We start from the raw sequence: 25,219 nt of genomic DNA on the forward strand, positions 1-25,219 counted from the left end.
CAAGTTAGTTTAAACCCCCCCCAACAGTGCTAGCAAACCTCCCCGAATGACTTACTTACCCCTTAACATAGATATCACTCATCTCTTCTCCAGTAATGCTCTTTTCATCCAGAAGGACATCATTGGTATTCCAAATTATGCAGCGAAGGAAATACCTGCAAGAACCACATGAAGCGACCAAAATGACTGAATTCTTGCAAAATCTGAATTATAAATTAGCATTGATCAGTAGGATGTCATTTTTTTCTTCTTACAATGAATGTTTAAGACATTGGACAAAGGATTTGAGAATTTGGTTAAAAGAAAAAAGCCTAGGAATTGCCATGTGTGGTATTAGTGTGTGAATGCTTAAAATTTTTCTAACAAATTTTTCTCAGGTATATTCAGAGGTGTTGGGCCACTTAAAATCACACAGCTTAACACCCCTTAAAACAGTGGGGAATTTGACATTTAGTATTTATTAAATAATATTGCATGAAGTAATTTCTAGGTTCAAATTGTCAAGTTTATCTCTACCCCTTTATTAGGCCCTTACTCCTGCTGGTTGCACAGTTCCATGGTTGTTCTCTGGTACCTTACCCAAGTGGCCATTCTTTATATCAGTCCAGATAATTTTAGCAGGCTATCTGACAATGGGAGGGGTGGGGGAACAAATCACAGCAGAGACTATTTCTGATCTCACCTGACATTCACAATGACACCTGGTGGAAAAGTGTGCATAAGTAGCAAATCAGAAGTGAGACCCATTGCCAATTTTCCCTTCTCCAAGCCAGGGACGCAGAGATCAATTGTTTTGCCCTTAAAGCCATCCCTGCTGACATCAGGTAATTCAGCACAGACTGGGAATTGAACCTGGGAACTTATGATCTGTATGCCTCAGTTATATGCTGCCTTTCCTCATTTGAACCATTAAAATTTCAACAGGCATTATATAAAACATAAGTTAAATGTAGAAAAGGATAACAGGCAATTTAATTTGTTTTCTTTGACATAACAGATTCATCATATTGTATCCATTTTCTAAGTAGCCACAGGACCCACTGAATATGACTCATTAATTATAATTGACCATGGGGCCATGAAGGTTGGAAACATTCCGTAAGAATGAATCCACCAACTGCAGCCAGCATTTCCTATTGCATCTCTAGGGACTGCTCACTTAAACAAGCGTCATGTGTTGATATGTTTTGGCATATGTTGACATGTGTTGACACTTCTCACTGGCAATATCACCCTTTAATGCTGTCAATAGAAAATACAATAGTCACAAAACATTCAGCTTATGCCACATCACCCAAAACGGACCGTTCATAGTTCAGGTTAAATGGCTGCGTGAGTAGTTTGTCAAAAAAGTCAACAAATGGATTGCATAGTCTAACAAGCAATACACATTAATATACAGACTTACTTGACACCAATTCACAGTTAACTTACTTTTTGGGTTTTCGGGGAGTGATGTCAAATGGTGGTCCAAGTGGACCTAGACTCATTGGGAAAACATCAACCCACATCTGGAGCTTTCCCTAATGCAAGAAAATAGTATGAGTCAACATTTGTGACAAACATTACACAGCCTGCCAGAACCAAAAGAAAAGGCAATAATTACATTTACAAAAATGGAGGTATTTACATTGGAGCTTATAATGATAGCATGAAATACTATTAAGAATGTGATATTAGCTGTCTGTTTAGACACAGATCAGAGCTCACGTTCCACTGGAGCACTCAGAATAAGTACTGATGAGAAAATCCATTCGGACTTTCTAGCTCATCCTTTCATAAAATCCTATAAATTCCCTCCCCTCCCCACATCAAAATTACAGAAACTACCTTACTCTTAAATGATTGACGTTTTTGACTCCACTTCATTATTTGTTCATGCATTGTGGGCGACATTGGTAAGGCAGAATTACCCATCTCTAATTGCCCCAAGGGCATCAAAAGTCAACTGTAGTACTGGAGCCACATGTAGGCCAGATCAGTTATAGGTGGCAGCTTCGCTTCCTGGAAGAACACTGTGTCTTAGTTGTTTTTTTTAAAATGATAAATTACCAGGTTTATTCAATTCAAATTCGCACCTTGAAATGGTGAAATTTGAACTCATGACGTCTGGGTTGCTAATCCAGTACTATATCCATGTCCCCCTTTAGCTGCAATCATGGTTTAACAAACTTGCAGTCCAGATTTTAATTTTCTATTCTTAGTATTTTCATTCACCTCCTTTCAAGGCTGAAGGGTGCAAGATTTTCTAGCCTATCCTTACATCTTAGCCTTCAGACACCACAAATTAGCTCTGTGGCCCTTCCCTGCGCAGACTCCAGGGCTTGAATGTTACAGTGTGCCTCTGGTAACAGCGCTGAACACAGCATCCAAGGTGCAGCCTCAAAGAACTGGTCAGTTTCAGCATGACAGCCTCAGACTTGTACTCTACTGATTTGGTAACAGCTCATCATTCTGTTAACATTATTAATTGCTGCTCTGCAATGACTGGCATGCTACATCTTGGGTGTATAGTCACTTCCAGATGAATTTCTGCCTTTCCTCTAGTTAGTTCAACATCCTTCATTCCACCCTTGCCCCATTCCCTGTCCTTATTTACACATTGCCCACTGGAAACATTATTCACTAGCTATGACATGCAACTTTACCTTGTCAAATGGTAGTCTGCTGGTGGCAAGTCATGCATGAACTGGAACTTCCTTCAGTTGAAAATTGGGATCAATCTTATTTGGTTTCCACCAAAATTCCTATACCCTTGCTCACAACTCTATTCCCCCACCCTGGCTGATCACTCAGGCAGAACTGGACAGTGTGAAACCTTCAGCTGACCTTTAAACCTCATCCTTTACATCAAAACAGCCTTTTGCTAATTGTACAACTTTGCTCCCTCTCACTTTTTGCTGCTGAAGCCCATGCGTTCATTACCTTAAGCTTCAACTGAACAACCTCATTGGCATCCCAAACTCCTCCTTATACAAACCTCATCTTGTCCAAACTCCAATGCTCACATCCCGTCCCACACTAGCCCTGTTGTCACTGAGCTCCACTGGCTCCTAATACACTAAATTTAAAATTCTTGTCTTCATTTACAAATCTCTCCAAGGCCTCACTTCACCATACCCTACCTCTGCAACCTCTTCCAGCCCTACACTTCAACTATGCATCATCCCTGCCAGCTTTCCTTACTTGGTGGTAGAGGTTTCAGCTCTCTTGGCTCTACCTCTGGAGTTTCCTTCCAAAAACTCTTGGCCCTCCTACTTTCCTCCCCATTTAAAAAAAAATCTTCCTATATGCCCTAATGTTTGGTCTGTATCTTTTCAACGTGAAGCATCTTAGGACATTTTATTACAAATTCAAGTTGTTGTAACTGCATCTTCAATTCTTTTTGTTCCAATGAGTAATACCTTGCATTTATCTATTCAATTTCATTTGCCTCAGACAAAATTTTCAATTAGCAGAACTAAATTCTTCTGTAGTTTCTTGGCTGCCTAGGAAGACTCAACTGCTCCCCCATCTTGGTATCATATGAAAATCTGATAAATTGCATTTAGTTTCTCAATCCAGGTTGTTACATGCAGATCAGGAACAGTAGGGGCCCAGGACCAATACCCAGGGCACACAAATCAGATAATGCAGCACTGACCAGAAATCGAACCTGGGACCTTGATCTGTGTAGCATAGATTTTTGCCAGGCAGTGTCTTCAACCATTGGCTGAGCTGCTTCTTGTGGACTATTATCCAGTGGGAACTGCTTGGGAAATGTTCTATAGTTTAATGCTGCTAACCTTCATGTGGAGTTACAAACACACACATTACTGAACAGGATTAGAAGAACAAACCCTAGGCAAAATGCAGCATTCCCATGTCTCTTGTTTGGCTGATATTGGCTTACTCATTGCCAGTCAGGACTTGAACTACTGAACATCAAGATTTGTATGGTTCAGTATTGCACACAGTGCATTTATCAGGTGGACCAGCAAGGAGTAGAGAACAAGCCTAACTCATTTGAAGTACCTCATCAGTTGAGATAGTAGAAAACTGACAATCAACAATACATATGGGCAAAGTTGGACAGACCAACACTGAATATAGCATCACTGCCTTGGCCCAGCACAGGGTAGTGTGTATGCTACAAACCAAATTTACTTAAATTTGATTGAATTTGTTCCATTTAAATAGAGTCAAACTGATTTGAATACAATTTGAGACATGTTCCTGCTTTGCTGTATTTTTTTTTGTAATCCAACTTAAGCAGTTTTCAATGAAGTTTGAGTCAAATCCAAGTTCAACTTGGATTAAACCAAAATTGAGTTATTTAAGTGATGTGCACTTCCCAGTTCCTTTGTCTAAATGTTTTTATAATGGCATGAAATCAAAAACTGTGGGACAAAGTTTACTATTTAAACAGAGTTTAGCATTTACTTTTTCAACTTTCAGCATTGCTCTCCTGTAACCAAAGACTCAAAGTCTAGTTCCACAGTCTGAATTCAAACCCCACTCCCATCTGTGTACTGCCTGCTAGTTTGCTACCAAGGTACAGTGCCAAGTTCCTGTCTGCAGACGTGCTGGATTGTTCATCCATTTCCTCCTCTAGTCAAAATGGTGGAGTGGAGAATATTGCAACACACACTTTGCCCATACAGGGAAAGTGGGCAGTTGCAAATTGGTCCCCTTAACTGCTTCTCAGCCTCCACAAATTAGGGATAGCATCTTTGTTAGGGAGGCGCTTCAGCAGTGTCAGATTCAACTATATTTCCACATATGCAGGAAATCATGCCCCTTAAATTAAAAAATCTGGGTTTCCTCAATCAAGATGTTTGTCAACAACTGAAACCCAAGGGTGTCCAAAACATTTAGGAGCCATCTACATTTCAGATTCAGCAGGAACCTTCTGAAGTATCACTGACTCAACCCCAAGTTTCTGCTTGGATTAGCAACTCCAATGCTGAACGAGAAGGATCTGGAGACCTTTAACTGGGATCTCAACCTGCAGGACCACATCTTATGGATGCTGGATAGATTCAAAGCAGGGTAGCCCAGTTCAAGAACATGTTGGTTCTACAAGTCCCTGAACCAAGACTGAACCTTCGCTCAGTACTTAAAAAGCAAAAAAGCGTAGACACCACCTTTTGGCGAGTTCTTTACGCATCTGTCATGGTCGACCTTCACTCAGGAAATATGGCATGAGGTGTATAAACAGACCCCTTCAGTGCCCAAAGTAGACAATATGCAGGGTCCACTGCAACATTGCTCCATGTACCAAAAGCTGATTCCAGAGTAGTGCTCTGTACAGAATATGGATCATGTCCCAGAAAGATTCCAGGTGGATGGACTTGCTTGGTCAATGACTTTTTCACAGGGCTTGGTTCAGGTACAGAGAGCCTGCCATGTAAGGTGAGCACTGCAGATTGAGATAGCCCTCCGACTGTACCAAAGGATTTAGAGAGCACTGTTCTGTTACTTGGAAGACCTTGTGGCCTGCTTTGAGGCAACAGGCAGCCATCTATGCTCTAGACCCAGGTGCTTGAAACGTTACATAAGGTGTCCTGTTCAGTCACTTGGTATGGGCAAGAAAGTCAAGATTTCTCATGGAATTTCAGTTACTTTTAGACCATCTCTTCAATAGCAAGGGCTTATTTGGTAGCAAATCGAAAAACTGCTCGAACATTTCTAGAAAACAATACCTCAAGGCTGCATCTACCATGCACTTATTCGACTATTGGTATTGGCCCAGAACGCAAACGTAGCCATTAAAGGAGCCTGTCACCCCATCCAGAATCAGCACTGAAGAGGTCTTAGTTAGCACAAACTGCTTTGCATACAGGACTCCATTCCTGTATGCAAAGCAGAAACTCAGGTGAGGTGGGGGTTGGGGGTTGCTTTGTTTATTTTGTGGCTGAATAGGGGATGATTGCAAATATTTGGGTTCTGCAGGTTACAAGTCACTGGTAACCTTTGCACTTCTCACCTAGCTCACGACCCCCTTGCTTCCATGGGGTGGCTCGGTCTGACTTTCAAGAGGATCCACAGTTGTTATGGGTACCAGCATCTAATACAGATATCCTTCTGTCACCTGATACTAGTAACCAAGCTTAGGTCCAAGAAAAAGGAACATTTTCAAATTGAGCTATTTTGTGGTCCCCAAGAAAACTTACAAATCCATCCTATTCTTGATTTCAAGGCTCTGACCAGATCTCCCCTAAAGGAAATGTTCAATGTGGTGATACCTACTCTATGCAATTCAGGCAGTGAATCCAGAAGACTGGCTAGTCAAAGAAATCAGAGGTGCCTCTAAAAACGACATTGCCGTATGATAGGAAAATAAACTTCTTTTGAAATCTTTTTCAGGGACAGTTACTAATAAGGCACTCCCCTTTGATCTTTCCTCTGCCACAAGTTGATTTTGAAGTCATTATGGTGCAACTCAGGACCTGCCATTTACACATCTACCAGCATTTAGATAGCAGCTCATAAGAGCTCCATGCACCAAATCCATTTGGATAGCAGTCCAGCAGGTTAATTTCGACATTCCACAAGCTCAGACGTACCATCAACTGAGAAATCTTACCCAGAGCCTCTGCAAGAGATAATGTTGATCGGTACCCATGAAGAGTCTCCGAGCTTTGAAACGTAATGACCTCTCTTCGAGGGGTTTTTCTGATCCTAGCAGGCATGTACCCTTGGTCTAACTGTAGTTCTCAATACTTTGACATTGGTTCAGTTGAACCTGCTAAAACAGTGGTCTCCTCATATGGTCTCTGTCCCAACTAGTCAGGTTTGGCAGGGCTTGAGTCCAGAATTTAGAATGGTGGTCTCAGAAGCAACATGTCCTCCAAAGAGTTCCTTTATAATCCCTTCCTTCCAAGCCCAGCGATGCATCCCTTGGGCTATGGGCCACTGGTGCTCCACAGGATTCCATCTTGTCCATATGCCACCTAGATTAGTGGATTAGTGGGCAGCATAGTTAGCTCTACAACAGTTTCAGCATCTGGTGTTGGGCAAGTCTGTGTGTCTCTTTCCAGACAATATAAGTGGTCCAGTATGTCAACAAGCAAGGCCCATTCTCAGACCTTCCATTGGACACTATACAACTTGTCCATTAGTGCTTGAATCATGGTGATTCAATAGGCCCAATATTTGGGTGGGATAGACGAGATGACAGCCAATGCCCTCAGCCAGCAGACTAGCTTAGAAAGATGCAAGTTAAAATTTCTCATGGGGGTGGGTGGGAGATGAGCAATGAGCAATACTCTCAATAGCTTTCCTTTCAGCCAGTTGAGGGGCAAGATTCAGACTTTGGTGACAAATTAACCTAATTTTGTCTGCCATCCATTGTATCCAGGGATTCCCACCTAATATAATATCACTATTCCACCCATCAGGAGATAGTAATCCTCAGTTTTCACCCCCTCCTCACAAAAGGTTCATGCACTCCGCAGATGCTAATCCCATCCCAATCAGCCACGTAAAGGCGGCAAATCGCTCCATGTCGAATCAACTTTTTTTTTGTGTCTTGTATTTTTAAGCTATTGGGTAAACCAGAGTATCTTGCAATTGGCTAGTCAAATATATCCTTTGTTGCCAACAAAGGCAAGGATCACCAGAGTGAAGATGCACTTTGAAGTAGAAGATGTGGCTATAATCAAGCAAGTTACTTGAAGCAACCAACATACATTCACAAAACACTGGAGTTCACTAGGGATACTGGTCCCATCCTAAAAGTAAGGCTCCCTTCCTGCCTGCTAGAGCTAATTCAAGGTGTTCTCCTAGGAAGGCAATACAAACTTTCCAGAAGTCTATAGAGGATGCATACTGAAGAAACATTTCCTATCTACAAATGGAGTCTACCTTCTTTTTGAAGGGAGCCTCTTCCACATGCTGTGTTCTCTGCACCCCTCAATCCTTGAACAGAAGGCAATGGCCTGTTTCATCTGACAAACAGTCTCAAGGGCAGGGCTTAGCTTACATGGAGCCAGAGTGGGACGAGGTCATAAAGAGACTCTTTTGATGTCAGTGTACCAGGGAGAGATGTAACTTTCCCCACCCTCCCCCCAGAACTTGACTGATCCACGTGTGCATGGAGGATGATCCCTTAAAACTAAGATTAAAGCTCCACTGAAGGCTTTCTGACTCAAAACAAACAGAAGTGGAAATGTAGCAAGCTAATGTCATTTACTCCAAGACAATAGCTTGTTACGTTCAAAAATCCCTATGGGATTGGCAAGGTTGTCACATTATGTTATTTACATGCATCTGTGGAACAGAGAACTATGGTACTATTAATTTTCTAAAATGTATGTTTAGAACCCTCTACCAGTGTTGCAAGTAACCACATGTTCAGATCAGCACACAGATTTTTCTCAAGAATCAATTTCTTCTATCTCCGGCAGGATTTTCCAAGCTGGCATCAAAGGTTCATCCAAGTCATCATCGTCACAATTCTGGATTTTGGATCATTTTCTTCATGAAAAAGGATTTTGGAATTGAGCTTTGTTTAAGAGTTGTGCTTTGAGAACAATGTGGATTTGCACAGGCTTTTTAAAAATAAGCCATAGGCTGCAGCCATTGAAGATGTGTATTGAAGCCAGATAAGCCAGTTTGTGGCAAGTCATAACTTATGCAATGAGGATTAAAGGTCTCATCCCAGGCTCAACAACAAGGATACCGTTTTCCCCCCCGCACAAATTAATGTTCTACTTAATACACACTTCCTGGGGAGGGGGAAGAGGTAGCTGATTTTTATTGACAGGTGAATGCAAATCACTAATGGGGATGGAGTCAGCATCAGAACATTCCTCCAGGCTGGAAGCACAGAAAAAAAAGGGACAAAATGACAAATGTTGAGTCAGGTTTTAAAACAAGAGCCTGCAAGGTGTAGGCATGAGGCCTGCAGCTAGAAGCTAAAAGTTCAGGTTCATTTTTACAATGAATGGTAACCTGAATGAAAGATAATGACAAAAACAAGTCAACCTACAAGTGTGGTTTATGCCTTTTCCCTCCATGCTTTTGAGGAAAGAGATTGAGCTAAGCAAGCAGGATTTGCTTTGACTGTTACTCCATGTTCACTTGCTGTCTGAGATTAAAGCAGTTTAACAATTCATATGTGGCCTTCTCTTACCAAATGTTTTAATCAGCCTTTGAAAAAAGATTGGAGAAACAAGTGAAAAAGACCCCATATCCAGGACTGGTCCCATTGTTACACTGTGGGTTACGTTATTTTATAAATTAGAGATGGGGTAGTATGGGCACACTCCTGAACGCCAGACGCTCTGATTGCTTATTGGAATGATCAACACCACTGTACCAGAGAATATCTAGGGCAGGCCTGAAATTTGTAATACTCATTTAAAAAAATTTTGGTTATTTTCAATTAACTACAGACTAGAAAATGAAGAGCATATAGAAGGTTACAACACAGGAGACTACCATTCAGCCCATATCTGTGCTGGTTTTTTGCTGGAGCAATCCAAAACTCATCCTACTGCCTTGCTTTCTTTCCCAAATCACCCTATATGTTCCTCTGCTTCAAATATTTACCCCACTTTTCACTTAAAAGATGCAAGGATCTCAGCCTTATTAACTCCATGTGGCAAAGCATTCCATGCTTCAACAACTATGAAGAAATTTCTCTAACCCCTCTCCTCACTTTCTTAGTGAAGATCATAAATTGATTACCCCTTCACACTGACTGCCCAACCAGAGGAAATAGTTTTCACCTATTCATCCTATCAAAACCCTTCATAATTTAAAAAAACCTCTTAAATTTCCTCTTGGCTTTCTCTGTGCCAGTGAAATATAGTCCAGGTATCTCTACTCACTCCTCATAACACAATTACTAACTTATATTTGGTCATAATTCACACTTGAAGCACAGTAGGTAAGCTTTCAATTCAAAAAATGAAAAGTGGAACCTGTGAAAGGTTGGGTTGGAAGGTGCTGTACAACGTCCTCATTTCTGTGTGCTCTGGTACGAGTCCTTGCTGTCGCAAAACATGAAGTGCAAGCCGTTCCTCTGGAGGTCCAAGATGGTTATTTAAAGTCTTGTTATTTTCTACATTAAAAAAAAGTAATTGTCATCTAAAAGCTCAGAGGTTCAAGATCAAAATGCAATTTAAACTAGGTTATAGTACTGATTTATTCCAAGAGCGAAGGGTCCTCCTTTAACCTTTCCTTCAAATTGCAGAGCTTAAATTTTTCCTTGGAGCTCATTCCTTTTACATTTCTCACTGCACCAATACATGCATATCTCTTTTGAAGTGCAGCAACCAGAACTGTACACAGCATTAGAAGGGAGGCATGATCAGTGCATTATAAAGCCTCTGTATAACCTTTGTGCACTTGTAGTCTTGTTCCAATTAGGCAACATCCTATTTAATTGCTTCTCCACATTGTCCCGATATTGAAAGTGATGAATCCACAGTCACACCCAAGTCTCCCTGCATTAATTCTTTTCCTTTCATTGTACAACTATCATTCTTTCCAATATACAATACTTCATATTTGTCTGCCTATCTGCATAACAGGTCGACATCCTTCTGTAAAGGATTAACTGCATCTGTATCTTTACTGTATTATGGTCATTTATAAATTTAACAAGCTCCATCCAAGTCATTAATGTAGATGAGAAACAACAAGGGTCCAAGTACTGACCCTCAAAATATTCCACTCAGCAAATCACCTAGCCCCCTCCCCCTCACTCGGGCACTACACAGTGTATGTAATCTTTATAAAAAGGCTACCACAGCCAACTCTTATCCTATTCTCATTCATTATCCATACTTGCCAGCAGGGGTCACTGGGATGGTGATTAGAGGCAGGAACCCAGCTTGATTTTTCCCCTCCTTAGCCCAGGGGCACAGAGGCCAAGCTTCCCAACTAAGATTAGCCAAACTCAGAACAAACTAGGGATTGAATGTGGGGCCTGCTGTGCATGGTTTAGTGATATACTGAGTGGTGCCTTTACCCACTAAGCCATCAGGGGAACTGGAGAAATTCTTTTTATCTTGATAAAAGAAAACTGGATAAACATTAGTGATCTGCATCAAATAGATGACTGAAAGTGAAACCTAATTACATCTGTCTATTCATTGCTCCACACCCTCACCTTTTAAACCCATCAATGTCAACTCTTCCATTGTTATTCATCTGCAGTGTGCATGTCTCATGAAAAATGATTGATGGGATGAATAAAATAAATCAAAACAGATATTTTCCCTCATGCCAGAGATCACAGACTTATCAAGAATGAGTTATTTATCAGCCTACAAGTACAATCTTATTTCTGACAACTTCAAGTTTCTCTCCAATTATTTCTGATTTTCTTCCCACTTCGGTTTGAGCTCCATATTTCATTATACATCTCAGAAACCGTCGATTTGAACAAACTGCAGGAGGCTTTGAAATCTATACTTCTGCTAAAACTATCAAATTATGAATAATTCAATATTATACACCTTGTATCCAGACGTAGGGCCCTTTGCCAATTCATAAATCAGTTTTATTTGTTTTAATAAGCAATCTTACCTAATTGAACAGAGAAAGCATTAAGCAACAAAGGAACTTTGAACCAGTTAAATATGGGTCTCAAAACCAAATAAGGTGGCAATTATTTTTTACTTCACTAGTCTTTCCTGAAGTCATTGTTTTGAGTGCATTTCTCTTTCCAGATCTTTCGCACAACCTTTTCAATTTCATATTATATTCCTGTAAGAGAGTGTGTGTCCAAACACAACAGACTGCAGAGGTTCACACCCTGACCACACCTCTTCCAAGAAAGTATCAGTTCAATAATAGCACATTCCTTCACTTTAGGTGACTTTTATGTAAGCTGATAAATAACCTTGTAAGTATAGGGTTCCTAGATAAATGGGCTCTGGTCATATATTTCATCAGGAAGTCACATATTTTGACATTCCTTTATATAAATTGCCCCAGCTTAGTTAGGCTGACAATGCCACAGCTGGATTGGCTACACAAAACAATGCATGAATACACCAACTGGTGTTGTTCTGCTCGTTTCAGGGACTGATTGTATACTATGCCATATCATGGCATCACAAGTAGACTTATTGTATACTATATAACTTCTGAATGTGGAACCACAAGTAAACCCAATTGCTTAAGGTGTGTAACTTACAAGTCTCACTAAGTATATTGATAGTTTTGCTCTCTATGGTATATTTTTCCTGATATTCATTGGGCCTCTAGTAACTTCTCACGAGCTGGCAGATCAAAGCTACATCAGTGACCACAGGCAATGTACACTGGAAGTTTCCCTGTCTATATGGGCTGTTCCCCAGTAATCAGGTTGAGAGCATGCTATGCGGTGAGGGTAATGAACCCATGTTATGCCACTGGTTGGCACAGCACATTGGACACCCAACAAGGTCTGCCAGCACACCACATCAGTAACTCCTATTGATCAAGCCCGACACGTGCAATGAAAACCTGAGCCGATCACAATGGCACTTTTAAAACTTAAGATTTGGTGGTGATACCAACCAGTATGATCTTATTGAAGAGTGTGCATGCATTCAAGCTAGACTGCTAATCCCAAAAACAAAATGCATCTTTCAATGGCGCATGTTAAGTGACTGTATTCCAATTTGTCTGTCCCACTGCTGGTTTCTGGAAGGAAATGGTTAACTTTCCAGTACTAGAGTACAGCTTTCTAAGGCAAGTAGCACATTTATTTATATGGAACATCTGCAGCTTTCAGACAGCTGCCAAAGCACGAGTTAAAATAAACTGGTGAAAGGAAGCTGCCCAGTTCATGGAGAGGGCAGAAACGATATAGTGCAGCAAGTCCCTGACACTGCACACACAGGCAGAAAGAATCACCCCCAGCTGCCCGCTACAAATCTCCCCCTGGATCAGCAAAAAGAAATGCTCTTCGCAACATTTCACTCTCATTTTAGCACCCATTATCTCTACTTTTCATACTCTCTGGGTTCATTCTCATGTCAAACCGACCTGTCTGGCTTGTGCATCTGCCCACTTTCTCATTACTGCTTGAGAACACTGTTTCGCTCTGTTGAAATCTGATGTTAAAAGATTTAACCAATGTTTGAACTGAATGCATTTTAACAGACTTGGGATTTTTTTTTTTAATTTTAAGGGTCAAAGAAAGAAAATACCTGTGCAAACAACTTAAGATACCCCAACAATAGTACACAATTGTTAAGTAAAGATCCAGAAATCTAAAGTTACCTAGGGCAAGAAAACCACCCACAATACATTCTAAAATATAGTTTAAAATAATCTCAAAACTAATGTAGTGGCACAGTTTTGGTGTAAAGGCAAATTATTAGTTTTTGAAGTTAGAACTTAAGCAGAGATCTCAGTGGGAAAACCCCCCATTAAAACCAGGGTAAAAATATATAAACAAAAGTTCAGAAACTTTCCCTGAGTTCCCACAGTGGCCCCTGCTGCCTGAAGTATAGGTTGTGTGCACTGGTGACACCAATATGAGCCATATAAGCACCGCACAGCAACTAGAGATTAATTGTGTAATGTTCATTCAATTCCACAAGCAGTAAAAAAAAATGCAGCAGAGGTACACTACTGATTCAAATGTAGAGAAATTGCACTTTCGATGCACTGTTTTGTGACTTAAGTTCAGTGTGTAGAGGAGAAGTGGCTTCTGGAGAAGCTGCAAGATACCATGTAATACAGTAAAAGGCAGATATGCAATGTTGGGAAGGTGCTCTCCACCAGATTTTTACTCTGGTTTTGCAGCCACTTTCACTGTAAAACACAGTTTCCATGGTTTTCAAATGGAAATGGTTTCATCAGGGCATTTTCACTTGTTAGGTAGATTTAAGAGAGTCTGTACATTCTAAATCAAGTGACGTGATTAGTAGGCAGCAATACATGCATTAGACACCAATGAAAAAGGAGACTTTGCAACATGCTGCGAATTTGGCAATATGGGGAGGTCAGCAGCATAACGCAACTGCATCACGGGAACACTGCAGACAATTAAAAACTGGCAAAGACTATTAACACTTCCTTTGGATGAAGTATATTATTGTGCCTTGAGAAAAACAAACGTCATTTTGTAATTAACCCGATTAAATTAAAGTTCTGAAGTATAAACAATGTATGTCCTCTTCAGCTGGAGCTACACTAGTGTTTACTTTACACTGTGACAAAACACATCAATGCTTTGCTTTCTTGCAGAATAATAGTATAGCTCAATGGATAAATCCACTGTACAGTATATAGTGTGGTACAGAACGAGAGCATGGGAAGGTCTCCAGTTCAATTGCTAGGATATACTGAGTTGGCCGGAGCAGCTGTCAGGCACAATAGCCTTTAGCGTCCATGAGGTGGAAAAAAGCCAGGATCCTGCCCCAATTGCTATCTTGTGCCCAGTCCCTCATCAGCTAGAAACTGCACTTTTTACAGTCTTCTGCCAACAGATTGAGGCTCAGCTGTGACATCTCCCACAGTTGACTTGCCCAAATACACCTTTTCTGGGCTCACAGGTGAACAGCAGTGTTTTGGAAGAGAAACTAAAGGGTTGCTATGTCCAGTGGAACCACACACATTGATCTGGCACCTTTCAAAACCTCAATGTCCCAAAGTGTTACACAGCCAATTAAGTACTTTTGAAGTGTAGTCACTGTCGTAATTTAGGAAAACGTAGCAGCCAAATTTTGCAAGATCCCATTAACAGCAATGAAATAAATAACTACATTTATCTGTTTGTGATGTTGGTTGAGGGATAGATATTGGCAAGAACACCAGGAGAAAACTCCCCTGCTCTTCGAATAGTGCCATGGGATCATTTACACCCATCTGAGAAGAGCCCGTTTACCATCTCATTCAAGAGATGGAACTGTGCATGACTCCCTCAGCCTAGGTCCCTTTGGGACGTTCTGAGGTTGTGAAAGGTGCTATATTAATGCAAGTTCATTTGTATTTGTTTTTTGGTAGTGTGAAGTTGCGTGGTCCCCATGCTGGCATCCATATGTTTTTTGCTTGCAAATTACAGAAGATTGGTGTTCCTCCAGACCCATCTTTACCCAGTGCTTGTGACTAAAGTCATGCAGTGTGGAACCCGCATGAAACAAGGGGGGGGAGCACTGATATAACAATGTCAAATTTATAATAGGTTTTGCTTTAGCATTGATCATGCATCCCCCTCCAGTTTTCTTCCCTTGACCTTCCTTTCCTGAAGGCTCTGACTCATGTTTGGGTATGGTTTCACTGGAGCTAGCAACCCTTTAGTTTCTCTTCCAAAACACTTCACCTGTGACCCCAGGAAAGGTGCATTTGGGCAAGTCAACTATGGGAGATGTCACAGCTGAGCCTCAATCTGTTCTTGGCAGATGACTAAAGAAGTGCTGATGAGGGGGACTGGGCACAAGTCCCTGGAACAGGATTTGAGCACACAATCTTCTGACTCAGAGGCAAGGATACTACCAAGGCTGACCCTGTAATTTCATGCAAATGCATTAAGCAGTCATTTGCTGTTACACTGAATAATTTCTAGGCTATGCTCCATAAAATAAAGTAGGCTTGAAGCAGAGTGCTCAATTTGTGTAGCAGTTAGGACAAGTTTTTGTTAGTCCCTGGCTATTACTGGGAGCATCTCACTGGAGTTCCACCTCAAATGGATATGGGAGAGATATTTTCTGCTACAAACTCCCTTCTCTCCAGCTTATGGATTCCTCAGCCACTCTTTAGCTGAGGGGTACTAGTGGAAATGGGTCTTAAAAGTGAAATAATGGACCATTATTTAAAAGTTTATATGCAGCTGCTTTCAGCAAGGTGGTGGTAGGGCTGCTAGAAATTGGCCTCATTGCCAAAGGGCTGAGTGGGGAAGGAGTTGAAAATCTACTACAGTTGTTGCTCCTTATACCTATCCAGTGACTCTTAGTGTGGGTGTTGGGTGATAGGATCAGGTTCAGCTATGATGCCTCCCATTGTAAAACAGCATGCAGATATCACTTTCCAGACTTACATATGAACTTGTGCGAGATACTGGGGGTTGGGCAGTGTCCATGAAGCCATATTAGTTGGTATCTTTAAGGAAAGTGAGGGGGCGGGGGGGAAAGAGAAGGGGGTAGAAGAATAAGAAACTTGGAAGGAAAGACAGGAAAGCCATGTTCTGTGAAGAATTCCACTTTAGAGTGGACATTTGAGAGTTCTAAATATATTTACAAAAAATGCAAGATGGCAACTGACTTTCAAAATCACAGTCTTCATGTTGAACCTTTGACACGATCAGCCTTGAAATGGTCAAAAACATCGTAAAATTAACAGGACAGGTCAATGACACTATAAGACGACACAAGGAAGTGTACAAGAGCAGCTCAAGTTAACTTCCTTATGGGAAAACATTAACAACTTCATCAACTGGTTGGCAGAGATTGGACGTTCAGTTGGAGAAGTTACAGAGCAAATATCTACCAAATCCATAAGCCAAATCTGACATTACACCATTGCACTGATGCAATGGTCAACAGACCTTATCTGGCTGTTAATACACAGGCAAAGATCACAGATCTGCCCTGAATTTCACCTTTTAAACTGCTATTGTATTGTAGGCAGATCATGTATTTCAAGATAATTTTGCATATCCAGTACGCAAAAATAAAACCTGCCAAGAATGAGTTTAGCATCAAAAGGCGTACGTAAGATCAGGTTGCAGCAAGCCCGAGGCAGACTTGGTGGCACATGCTCTTTTGCATTTGTTTTATTGAAGCTGCAGAATCTGTGCATGTGCATTCAACAAGCATATGTATTTTAAAATCTATTTTGAACACTAGTATATCTATTTTGAACACTAGTATTTATAGCAAACCAGGTCAAAGAATTTGAGCACTGAGCAGATTCTAAAATGGCATAAGGCTGCAAAGGTTAACCCTTTCACTCACCAGGAGCACCCATCAACGCCACTGGGTCCCAGTGGTTGCGAAACCGTCTGGACTTCACCTCTGTTGCTCAGCTGTATTTAGAATGGTGTGTGCGGCATTTACATTTCTTGAAGTTCAACTATCCTGACAGGTTTAGAATTACATTACTTTCAAATAATTGTCATTTGCAGAATGCTGATCTATGAAGTGTCACAACGCCAAAGTCAGAAGTGACCTTTTCCAATTAAAAAATTTAGGCTAGTGCCATTCACAAGACACTTACTGCCAGTTATAGATTAATGTAAGCAAACAGATTAATCCAATGCCATTCCTTAGAAATGTGTTAACCAATACCCCTTTTGATACAAGGGATGTTAATCTGCCCTCTCTCTCTCTCTGCCAGTTCAGAATGCAAAACACCAATATATACTTGAAATTGTAAACTGACATATTGAAGTGCAGATCAACTCCTGAACTGAAGTGTGTCTGCTTTTGGGCAAGAGATAAAGCATAGGAGATGTCTAGAATTGTCAAGGTTTCAGAGCTATGCTTTCACTGGCAAACTAGTAAGTCACAATGTCTGGGGGATTTCATTGATAATTTTTGAAGTGTGGAATAGCTAGATGGAGGTGATTACAAGTTCTACCAGTTAAGGTGTTCAAAAACAACTGTTTAAATTGTTCATTCATTAATACTAAAAACAGTGTGCTATTAAAGTATTGATGTATTCTTAAAGATTAAGTTCTGAATTGAATAAAAGGACTCAACTTAAACAGAATTCAAAACTCCCATTCCCCCACTCCCTGCTCCGTAGACTCATTTTAATGGTTGCTCCCCCAGGCTGTCCAGTGTCAAGCTGATATTTAGCTTTCCAGCTTGCACCTGATTTTGCTCCAATTTAACAATTCTTTCTAATACAAAAACTATCAGATACAACAAATTTCAAATTAATATTCATTAAAAAAAATCTAAGCTCAAAAGAGAAACCCAATGAGATTCTAATTAGGAACCCAAAGCACATGTTCTAGATTAACATTTTGGTCATGTACTAAAGTGTTGCATTGTCTGAAGTACCATCCTCTGGATGATGCATGATGAGGTCGGATTTGCATGATCCACTGGGCCGAGAGCGCGTTGGAGATCTTATGGGAATATTTGGAGATGAGCACGCAGTTTTCTTAGCATCCTGGACAACGGTTTTCACTCATCCGATAATCCCAAAAAAGATTGATCATGACTGTTGTGGGATATCATTGGCACAGATTGTCTGCCATAATTGCCTACATAACAGACAGTGCACTTCAAAAAGTGTTATATAAATGCAAGTGTTGAAACTGTTGCAGTGTGAAATGGGATCTGTTAGAATGGCTTAGAGCAGTCTCAGTACCTGTAAGTCAAGATTCCAAACTTTTGTGACAAACTCAAATTTCTGATTTTGATTGTGTAACTAGCTAAAGGATATTACTATTTTTCCAATGATACTAGTTGGCATGTTAAATATCTGATTACGTTAGACATGGCAGCATATAGAACAGAAGGCATTGACTAGTTCTGTGGAATACTTCATTTAACAAATGTTATGGAAAACTTTCCCCACCCCCTTCCAAAGGCACTGGCTCCTTGCTGAGGTATGGTTTCATGGGTGATGGATGCCTCCAATACTCTGTCCATGTATTAGCCTAGGCAGCAAGTGCTGGCAGGTTATTTGACTGCATGGGGCATCACAGCAGAATCTGATCCCTACCTTGATCCAACAATCACACAATCACTGCCAGCAGCAGCCACTTTTGTTGTTTTGGGGAGGGGGCAGGGGAGAGAATAGCTAGGATCCTGTTCCTGATCAGTAGCCAAAATGGCATGGATGCTAATTTTAGCATCCTAACTACCAGCCCTGCTGAACTCAGCACCAACCATGAACTTCCCAGTTTGTAGAGTTCCATTTACTCCTATAGCAGGCTGAGTCACAGGACACTTAAAAAATGAATTTTATGTATGCATTGAATCAGAATTCAGGCACCGCTGCCTGATCTGAAACAAATACCCAACTTCTGCACTCAACCTTATTAAGGTTCTATTCTCCCAACAATCAAACTTAACTCAGCTGCAAAATTCAGAGCTGTATCAGTGTTGAGACAGTTGGATGATTTGGGTCACAGTTACCAAACTGTCAAAATGTTTCAAGCACATATCAAAATAAGGCAATGAATAGAAGTTTTGTTGTTCCTGAAATTATTATTGTATTACCCTGAACTGCCAGTGAACCCTTCTTGCTTATAAAAGAAGCAGCTGTTCGTGTGACTAAAAACCATGGTTCACTATAAATTGACCCTGAATTAAAGAGTAAAAACTTCCTCCTTGCTACTATAACTATTCAAACATAGTCTGGAGATAAACAACAATTGAAGTTGGGAGCAAACTGCACTGCAGAAGCAGACTATACTGCCTTGGCAGAATTATAGCATTGCTTGGAGCACCAAGAGTGATACAATGTCAAATGACCTTAAAGTTTTCCCTTACCCAAATGTAATGGGTCTGGCCTGCCAACTTTAGTACAAACAAAGGCTGATTGTAATGACTCCTAAGCATATGAATATAGAAACATTAACCAACATAAATTTTGCACTTTCAAAGCTCCATGTCGGAGCTCTGATGTAGTGTACCTATTTAGATTCTCTGCAAGTCTCCCATTAAATCATCAGCTCAGGAAGAAATGACTTCGGCTCATTTAAAACTCCAGTTCTTTCCCTTTTATTATGTACACTCAGAATCGTTAAATCTCCTGGACAAAATTAGCTTTTGAGATCACTGCTGTTCTCTCCATGTTGTCTTGTTTGTACAACTCAAGACTCCTATCAGGAGTCTACGTGCCTCATTCAAACAGCGTTGCCTCTAATGTACCAGTGGATAGTCTGTAGAAGCTCACTTCTGTTCCCAGGTTCATACTGCCTCATGCCTGATTACTAGTCTGTGTACAGATGGGATTAAATTTGAGTTCCAATCAACCCACTTTTAACACCCTCTATTCCACAGTAGAAGTTTCCAGTTACAGAATCACTGAACCCAGCAAAACAGTAATTGGAGAAGGAAGTTTGAAGCCAGTCAGGTGCTAAACACAATTTATTCTGGCACTTTTTAAAAAGAGAGGGTTTCAACATGAATCTAATCTTTTTTGCACTGTAAAGAAGCCTTTAAGTCGATGTTCTTCAAAGAAACCTTGGCACCCCCAGAGCCAGTTGAATTTCATACATGTTTGGTACTTCAGGGTAAACAAAACCCAACAAATAACAGATTTGTACATGTTTACCCTCTCTATATGCTAAACCAGTAATCTCCAGCCAAACTATTGATGTAGGAAAGCTTGGTGTTATATAGTTAAAAAATGTTGGGCAAGATCCATTTGACTATACAATGCTCTGATGATGCAAGAGTTCCTCACTCTTCTTAGGGAGATTTGTAAAAGGCAGGACCACATCTTAATATCTGAATAAACCTGAAGTTTAGAACATCCAAAGCCAATTCCGAACAATACTTGTTTTTAATTTCTACTTTACAGGTAACTGCAATGTCCCGATTGATTAAAAAGTGTCTTGACCCCTCCCGTCCACCTGAAAGATTGCAACTTGCGTGTCATAACATTACATACAGGACTCAATCTTGGAGTTTTAGCAATAGAGAATCCCATTGCTGTTGTAAAGTAGGCAAATGTGGCAACCAATTAATGCACAAGGTCTCCCAAAAGGCCACGAGATAAATGAACTGATACATTTTGAGTGATGTTGGTCAGGACACTAGGAGAACTTTAATCTAGTAAGATGGGGGAGGGATCTGGTACAAATAACATAAGCCTGAAGGTAAAAGAAATAGGAAATGAGAGTAAAAGGTCAGACCAAGGTAAAGAATAAGGGTAACAAAAGTCAGGTAACAGATGCAGTTATAGAACGCAAGTACAAAATGACTTAAAAATAAAGTGAGTGGAACAATTAATAAAACAAATTAAATTGCCTGTACAGCAATATGCACAGCATTTGAAACAAAACAGGGGATCTGGAGGCAATAATTCGTAGCGAGGAGCCAGATGTACTAGGGATAACAAACATGGCTTAAGATCGAACAGGACTGGCATTTAAATATTGCAGGATAACGTATTTAGAAAGGATAGAGAAGGAAGGGGGATGGGGTAGCTGTACTAATTGATAACAATGGTGGTAGAAAAGAAAAAGGGACATAAGTAACATTAAGATAAAAACAGAATCCATATGAATTGAGAAAGGATCGATCACGTTGAGAGATATTCTACAGACCACCGAATAGTGGAAGGGAGGAAGAAATATGTAGGCAAATCTATGAAATGAGTAAAGGATATGGAATAATCATGGGAGATTTCAACTACCCCCAAATAAACTGGCAAGAGGCAGGGAAAGGATTTTTTACATTGTGTTCAGGTTTCCTTTCTTACCCTGTACGCAAGAAGCCCAAGAGAGGAATCACTGCTGGATCTAGTAATGGGAAATGAACCAGAGCAGGTAAGAGAAGTGCAGGGGAACATCTAGGCAACAGCAATCATAACATAAGGTTTAAAATAATGTTTGAGAAAGACAGAAGACAAAAAGGCCAAAGTAATAGATTGGAAAAAAAGCTAATTTTTTTTTTTAAGGGGATGAGAATGGAACGAGGGAAGATAAACTGGAAAAAAAAATGTTGACAAAAAGATAGAATAGTAGTGAGGAATATTTAAAATGGTGATCAAGAGCGTTCAGGAGAAATATATTCCTCAAAAAAGCAAGAACAAACTAGCTAATAACACACCATGGATGAATAAAGAGATAAGGGCAAAATTGAAACTAAAGAAAGGCATACACTAAGTTCAGAGACAATAAAAGGAGGATGACAAAAAAGGGAATACGAAGGAGGATGGGAAAGTCAAAAAAATTAGGAAAGCAAAGGTGAACTCTGAAATTAAAAGATCAAGGAATATAAAAAGCAATAGTAAAGTATTCTACAGACACTAGAAAAATCTGGATAGGGATAGGGCCACTAAGGGATGTGCAAGATGAATTCATAGGAAATGGCAGAAATATTGAATTATTACTTTGCTTCAGTATTTACCAGAGAGACCAACAAGGTGGGTATGACATTCGAAGAAGAGGTAAAAGATAAGGCATTTAAGATAGAAAGGGGGCAGATAATTGATAAACTAATCCAACTGGAGGATAGAACCCCTGGTCCAGATGGATTGCATATTAAAAGTTAGGGAAGAGTTAGCAGAGGCACTAGTACATATTATATAAAATTCATTAAGGGGATAGTGCCAGACAGCTAACGTTATTCCTATATTTAAAAAGGGAGAGAGAGAGAGAACAGGTCCAGGGAACTATACACTAGTTAGCTCAACGTCAGTAGTAGGAAAGATAACAGGATCTTTACTCAAAGATGGAGTAGAAAAACAGCTAGAAACCAAAAATATAAAACAGTCAGCACAGATTTCAAAAGGAAAAGGTCATGCTTGACCAACCTTATTGAATTCTTTGAAGAAAAAGTAACAAAGAGTAGACACGGGTAATGTAGCAAGATGTAATATTTGGATTTTCAAAAGACCTTCAATAAGGTACCACATAGTAGACTCATGACTAAGGTCAGCATATGGAGTCAGGAGATAGGTAGCAGAATGGATAGCAAGCTGGCCACAAAACAGAAAACAGTAGGAGTTAAGGGTAGCTACTCAGACTCGTAAAAGGTGGGAAGTGATGTTTTACGGGGGGGATCAGTGCTGGGACCACTTGTTCACAATTTACATTAATTTGGACTTGGGAATTGGAAGTACAATTTTAAAATTTGCAGACGACACCAAATTGGGAGTTGTAGTTAATACAAAAAGGAAGAATGCGACAGAATATAGGAAGACATTAATAAATTTGCAGAATGGGCATGTAATTGGCAAAAGAATTTCAATGTAGATAAGTGTGAGGGTGCATTTTGGTAGGAAGAATAAGGAGGCAACATACTACTTGGATAATGCGTCTAAATGGTGCAGAGGAACAAAGGGATCTAGGGATACAGATACACAAACCACTAAAAAATAGCGCCACAGGTTACTAAAGTCATAAAAAAAGCAAACCAAGCACTGGGGTTCATTTCTAGAGGAGTTAAATTGAAAAGCAGAGAAGTTCTGTTGACTTTACATAGAACCTTGGTTTGGCCCACTTGTTCTGGTCTCCATATTATAAAAAGGATAGAGGCATTGGAGAAAGTGCAAAAAAAGATTCACAAGGATGATACCAGAACTGATACTTATCAGGAAAAGCTGAACAGGCTGGGGCTCTAGAAAAGAGACGGCTGAGGGATGACCTGATAGAGGTCTTTAAGATAATGGAAGGGTTTGATAGGGTAGATGTAGCAAACATGTTTCCACTTGTGGGGATGTCCAAAACTAGAGGTCATAATTAAAATGATAGTCATTAACAAATCAAAGGCAATTCAGGAGAAACTTTATCCAAAGATTGCTAAGAATGTAGAACGCACTATCACAAGGAGTTGAGGCAAATAGCATAGAAGTATTTAAGGGGAAGCCAGATAAGCATGAGGGAGAAAGGAACGGAAGGATATACTGTTAGGGTAGATGAAGAGTGGTGGGAGGAGGCTCATGTGGAGCATAAACGTTGGCATTGATAAGATGGGTGGGTAACTCTCCTGCTTCTCTTCAAATAGTGCCAAGAGCATATCAAACCAGGACAATGTCCTGCTTCGTCAAATAACGTGGTGAATTTGAATAGACTAAGATTTCGATTTTTGAAAAAAAGTGCAGACCTGTTCTGATGAAAAGAACCATGTGAAATTCTGCAGAGCAAGGCACTGCAAAGAAGGCACATGGGGATCTTGGGTGAACTGTTCTCGCTGTCCCAATAGCCATTTTGAAACCCCACTTTTAAATAGAAATTTGTATGCATGGTGACAATTTTAAATTGGGGTTTTCAGATATAAATGGTATTTGCACATATCTGCGTTCCCTGTACAAGTATAATGGCAACTTAAATGCCCCTCCATACTACAAGGATGTCTCCAACGGCATGAGTGCCAGAGGAAACCATAGGATAACAGACCCCATATTCGCTTAGCAGAGTGGGTGGTGACTACGTTCTGATCAAAAATGCCACCAAAATTAACAAAACTCAACAGCATTTAGATGGGGAAGGTCCAACCTGAACAGCAAATTCATAAATGACTTTACACCAGATACATATGCATAAGATTCACACTTATGCCATAATGTTAGTTGCATTCAGAACTTCAGAGCAGCTGCACAATGTTGTCAAATCTGCCTGCAGTAGAAGTAGGACAATTCAACACTAACAGGAATCGACAGAGTTACTGAACTACTGCCATTGGAAGTTCAATAATATAAAAGGGATGGCAACATAGGCAAATGCTGCATCAACTTAGAGTGATCGCAGATGGATTGGGTAACATGGTAATATCAATGAACTATGAAATTTTGCAGGTTTTAATGCTAGTAAGCTAAATAGGCTTCCTTTCCTACTGCTAACACTAGCCATTTCTAATAGCAAGAGATACCTAGAAGACATTAGGTGGTATTGTCTTACATGAGGCATCACTACATATAACAGTTGAAATACTAGAATGCTACAACTCCTAATAAGGTATTCCATTTCCCAAAGATAAAATACTAAGAGCACTCCTAAAACATTAATGCACTTGCTAAATTGCCAATTCTAATTCAGACTCCGATGCAAACCAGTTTCCTGGTCATAGGTGAACTGATTTTGACCAGATCACTTGGCAACAGTGAAACAAAGCAGGACATGGATCAACCTATCTAGGGCAGAACTTCCTTCAGAGAAGTTTCTTTATTCAACAAGTTTGAAACCTTTTCTTGTATGTAATTGAATGAAGAACTAGATTGTGGCGCATCACCAGCAATCCTCACTGGTTTGGAATTCTGTACCGTGCTGAACTCAACTCTGCATGATAATATGGGGTTATGTTGCCAACGGAAAAATAGCTTCAAGTATAACTGGAATGGCTTTATTGGATGTTGGCCTTTGTGAGAGATCTTTCTCTTGGCCATTTAAATGTAACATGTTGTATATCTTAGCTATATGACTATTTTGAACTATTTAGCGGTATGGGTGGGTGGGGAGGGAGAGAAGACAGGGTAATCTGCAACCGTGCAGCACTTCACAACTGTTATCGGTTGTAAATTTTACTTTTTCTTAGTTCTGGCGCACAGTGACCTAGGTCAAACTGATTAAAATTTAACCATTAATTCTAAGATACATCTCTATGTGGTTGACTGTACTGAAAAATAAAACAGTCTTGAAGATATTTGTGTCAAGTTT

At 40.2% G+C, this 25,219-nt stretch overlaps 1 protein-coding gene across 1 annotated transcript in view; it reads right to left on the reverse strand.

The window, feature by feature from the left end:
- The window catches only part of LOC137340126 (myoferlin-like), a 212,238-nt gene that overhangs the window by 50,694 nt on the left and 136,325 nt on the right, over positions 1 to 25,219 (reverse strand). The window contains exons 48-50 of the mRNA XM_068002457.1: positions 9,912 to 10,051; positions 1,435 to 1,523; positions 60 to 155 (exon numbers count right to left, since the gene is read on the reverse strand). Of these exons, the coding sequence (XP_067858558.1) occupies positions 60 to 155; positions 1,435 to 1,523; positions 9,912 to 10,051 (325 nt within the window). The remainder of the gene's footprint in view (positions 1 to 59; positions 156 to 1,434; positions 1,524 to 9,911; positions 10,052 to 25,219) is intronic.

The sequence above is a fragment of the Heptranchias perlo genome, chromosome 21 (genome assembly GCF_035084215.1).
Source record: "Heptranchias perlo isolate sHepPer1 chromosome 21, sHepPer1.hap1, whole genome shotgun sequence".
Classification (NCBI taxonomy): Eukaryota; Metazoa; Chordata; class Chondrichthyes; order Hexanchiformes; family Hexanchidae; genus Heptranchias; species Heptranchias perlo.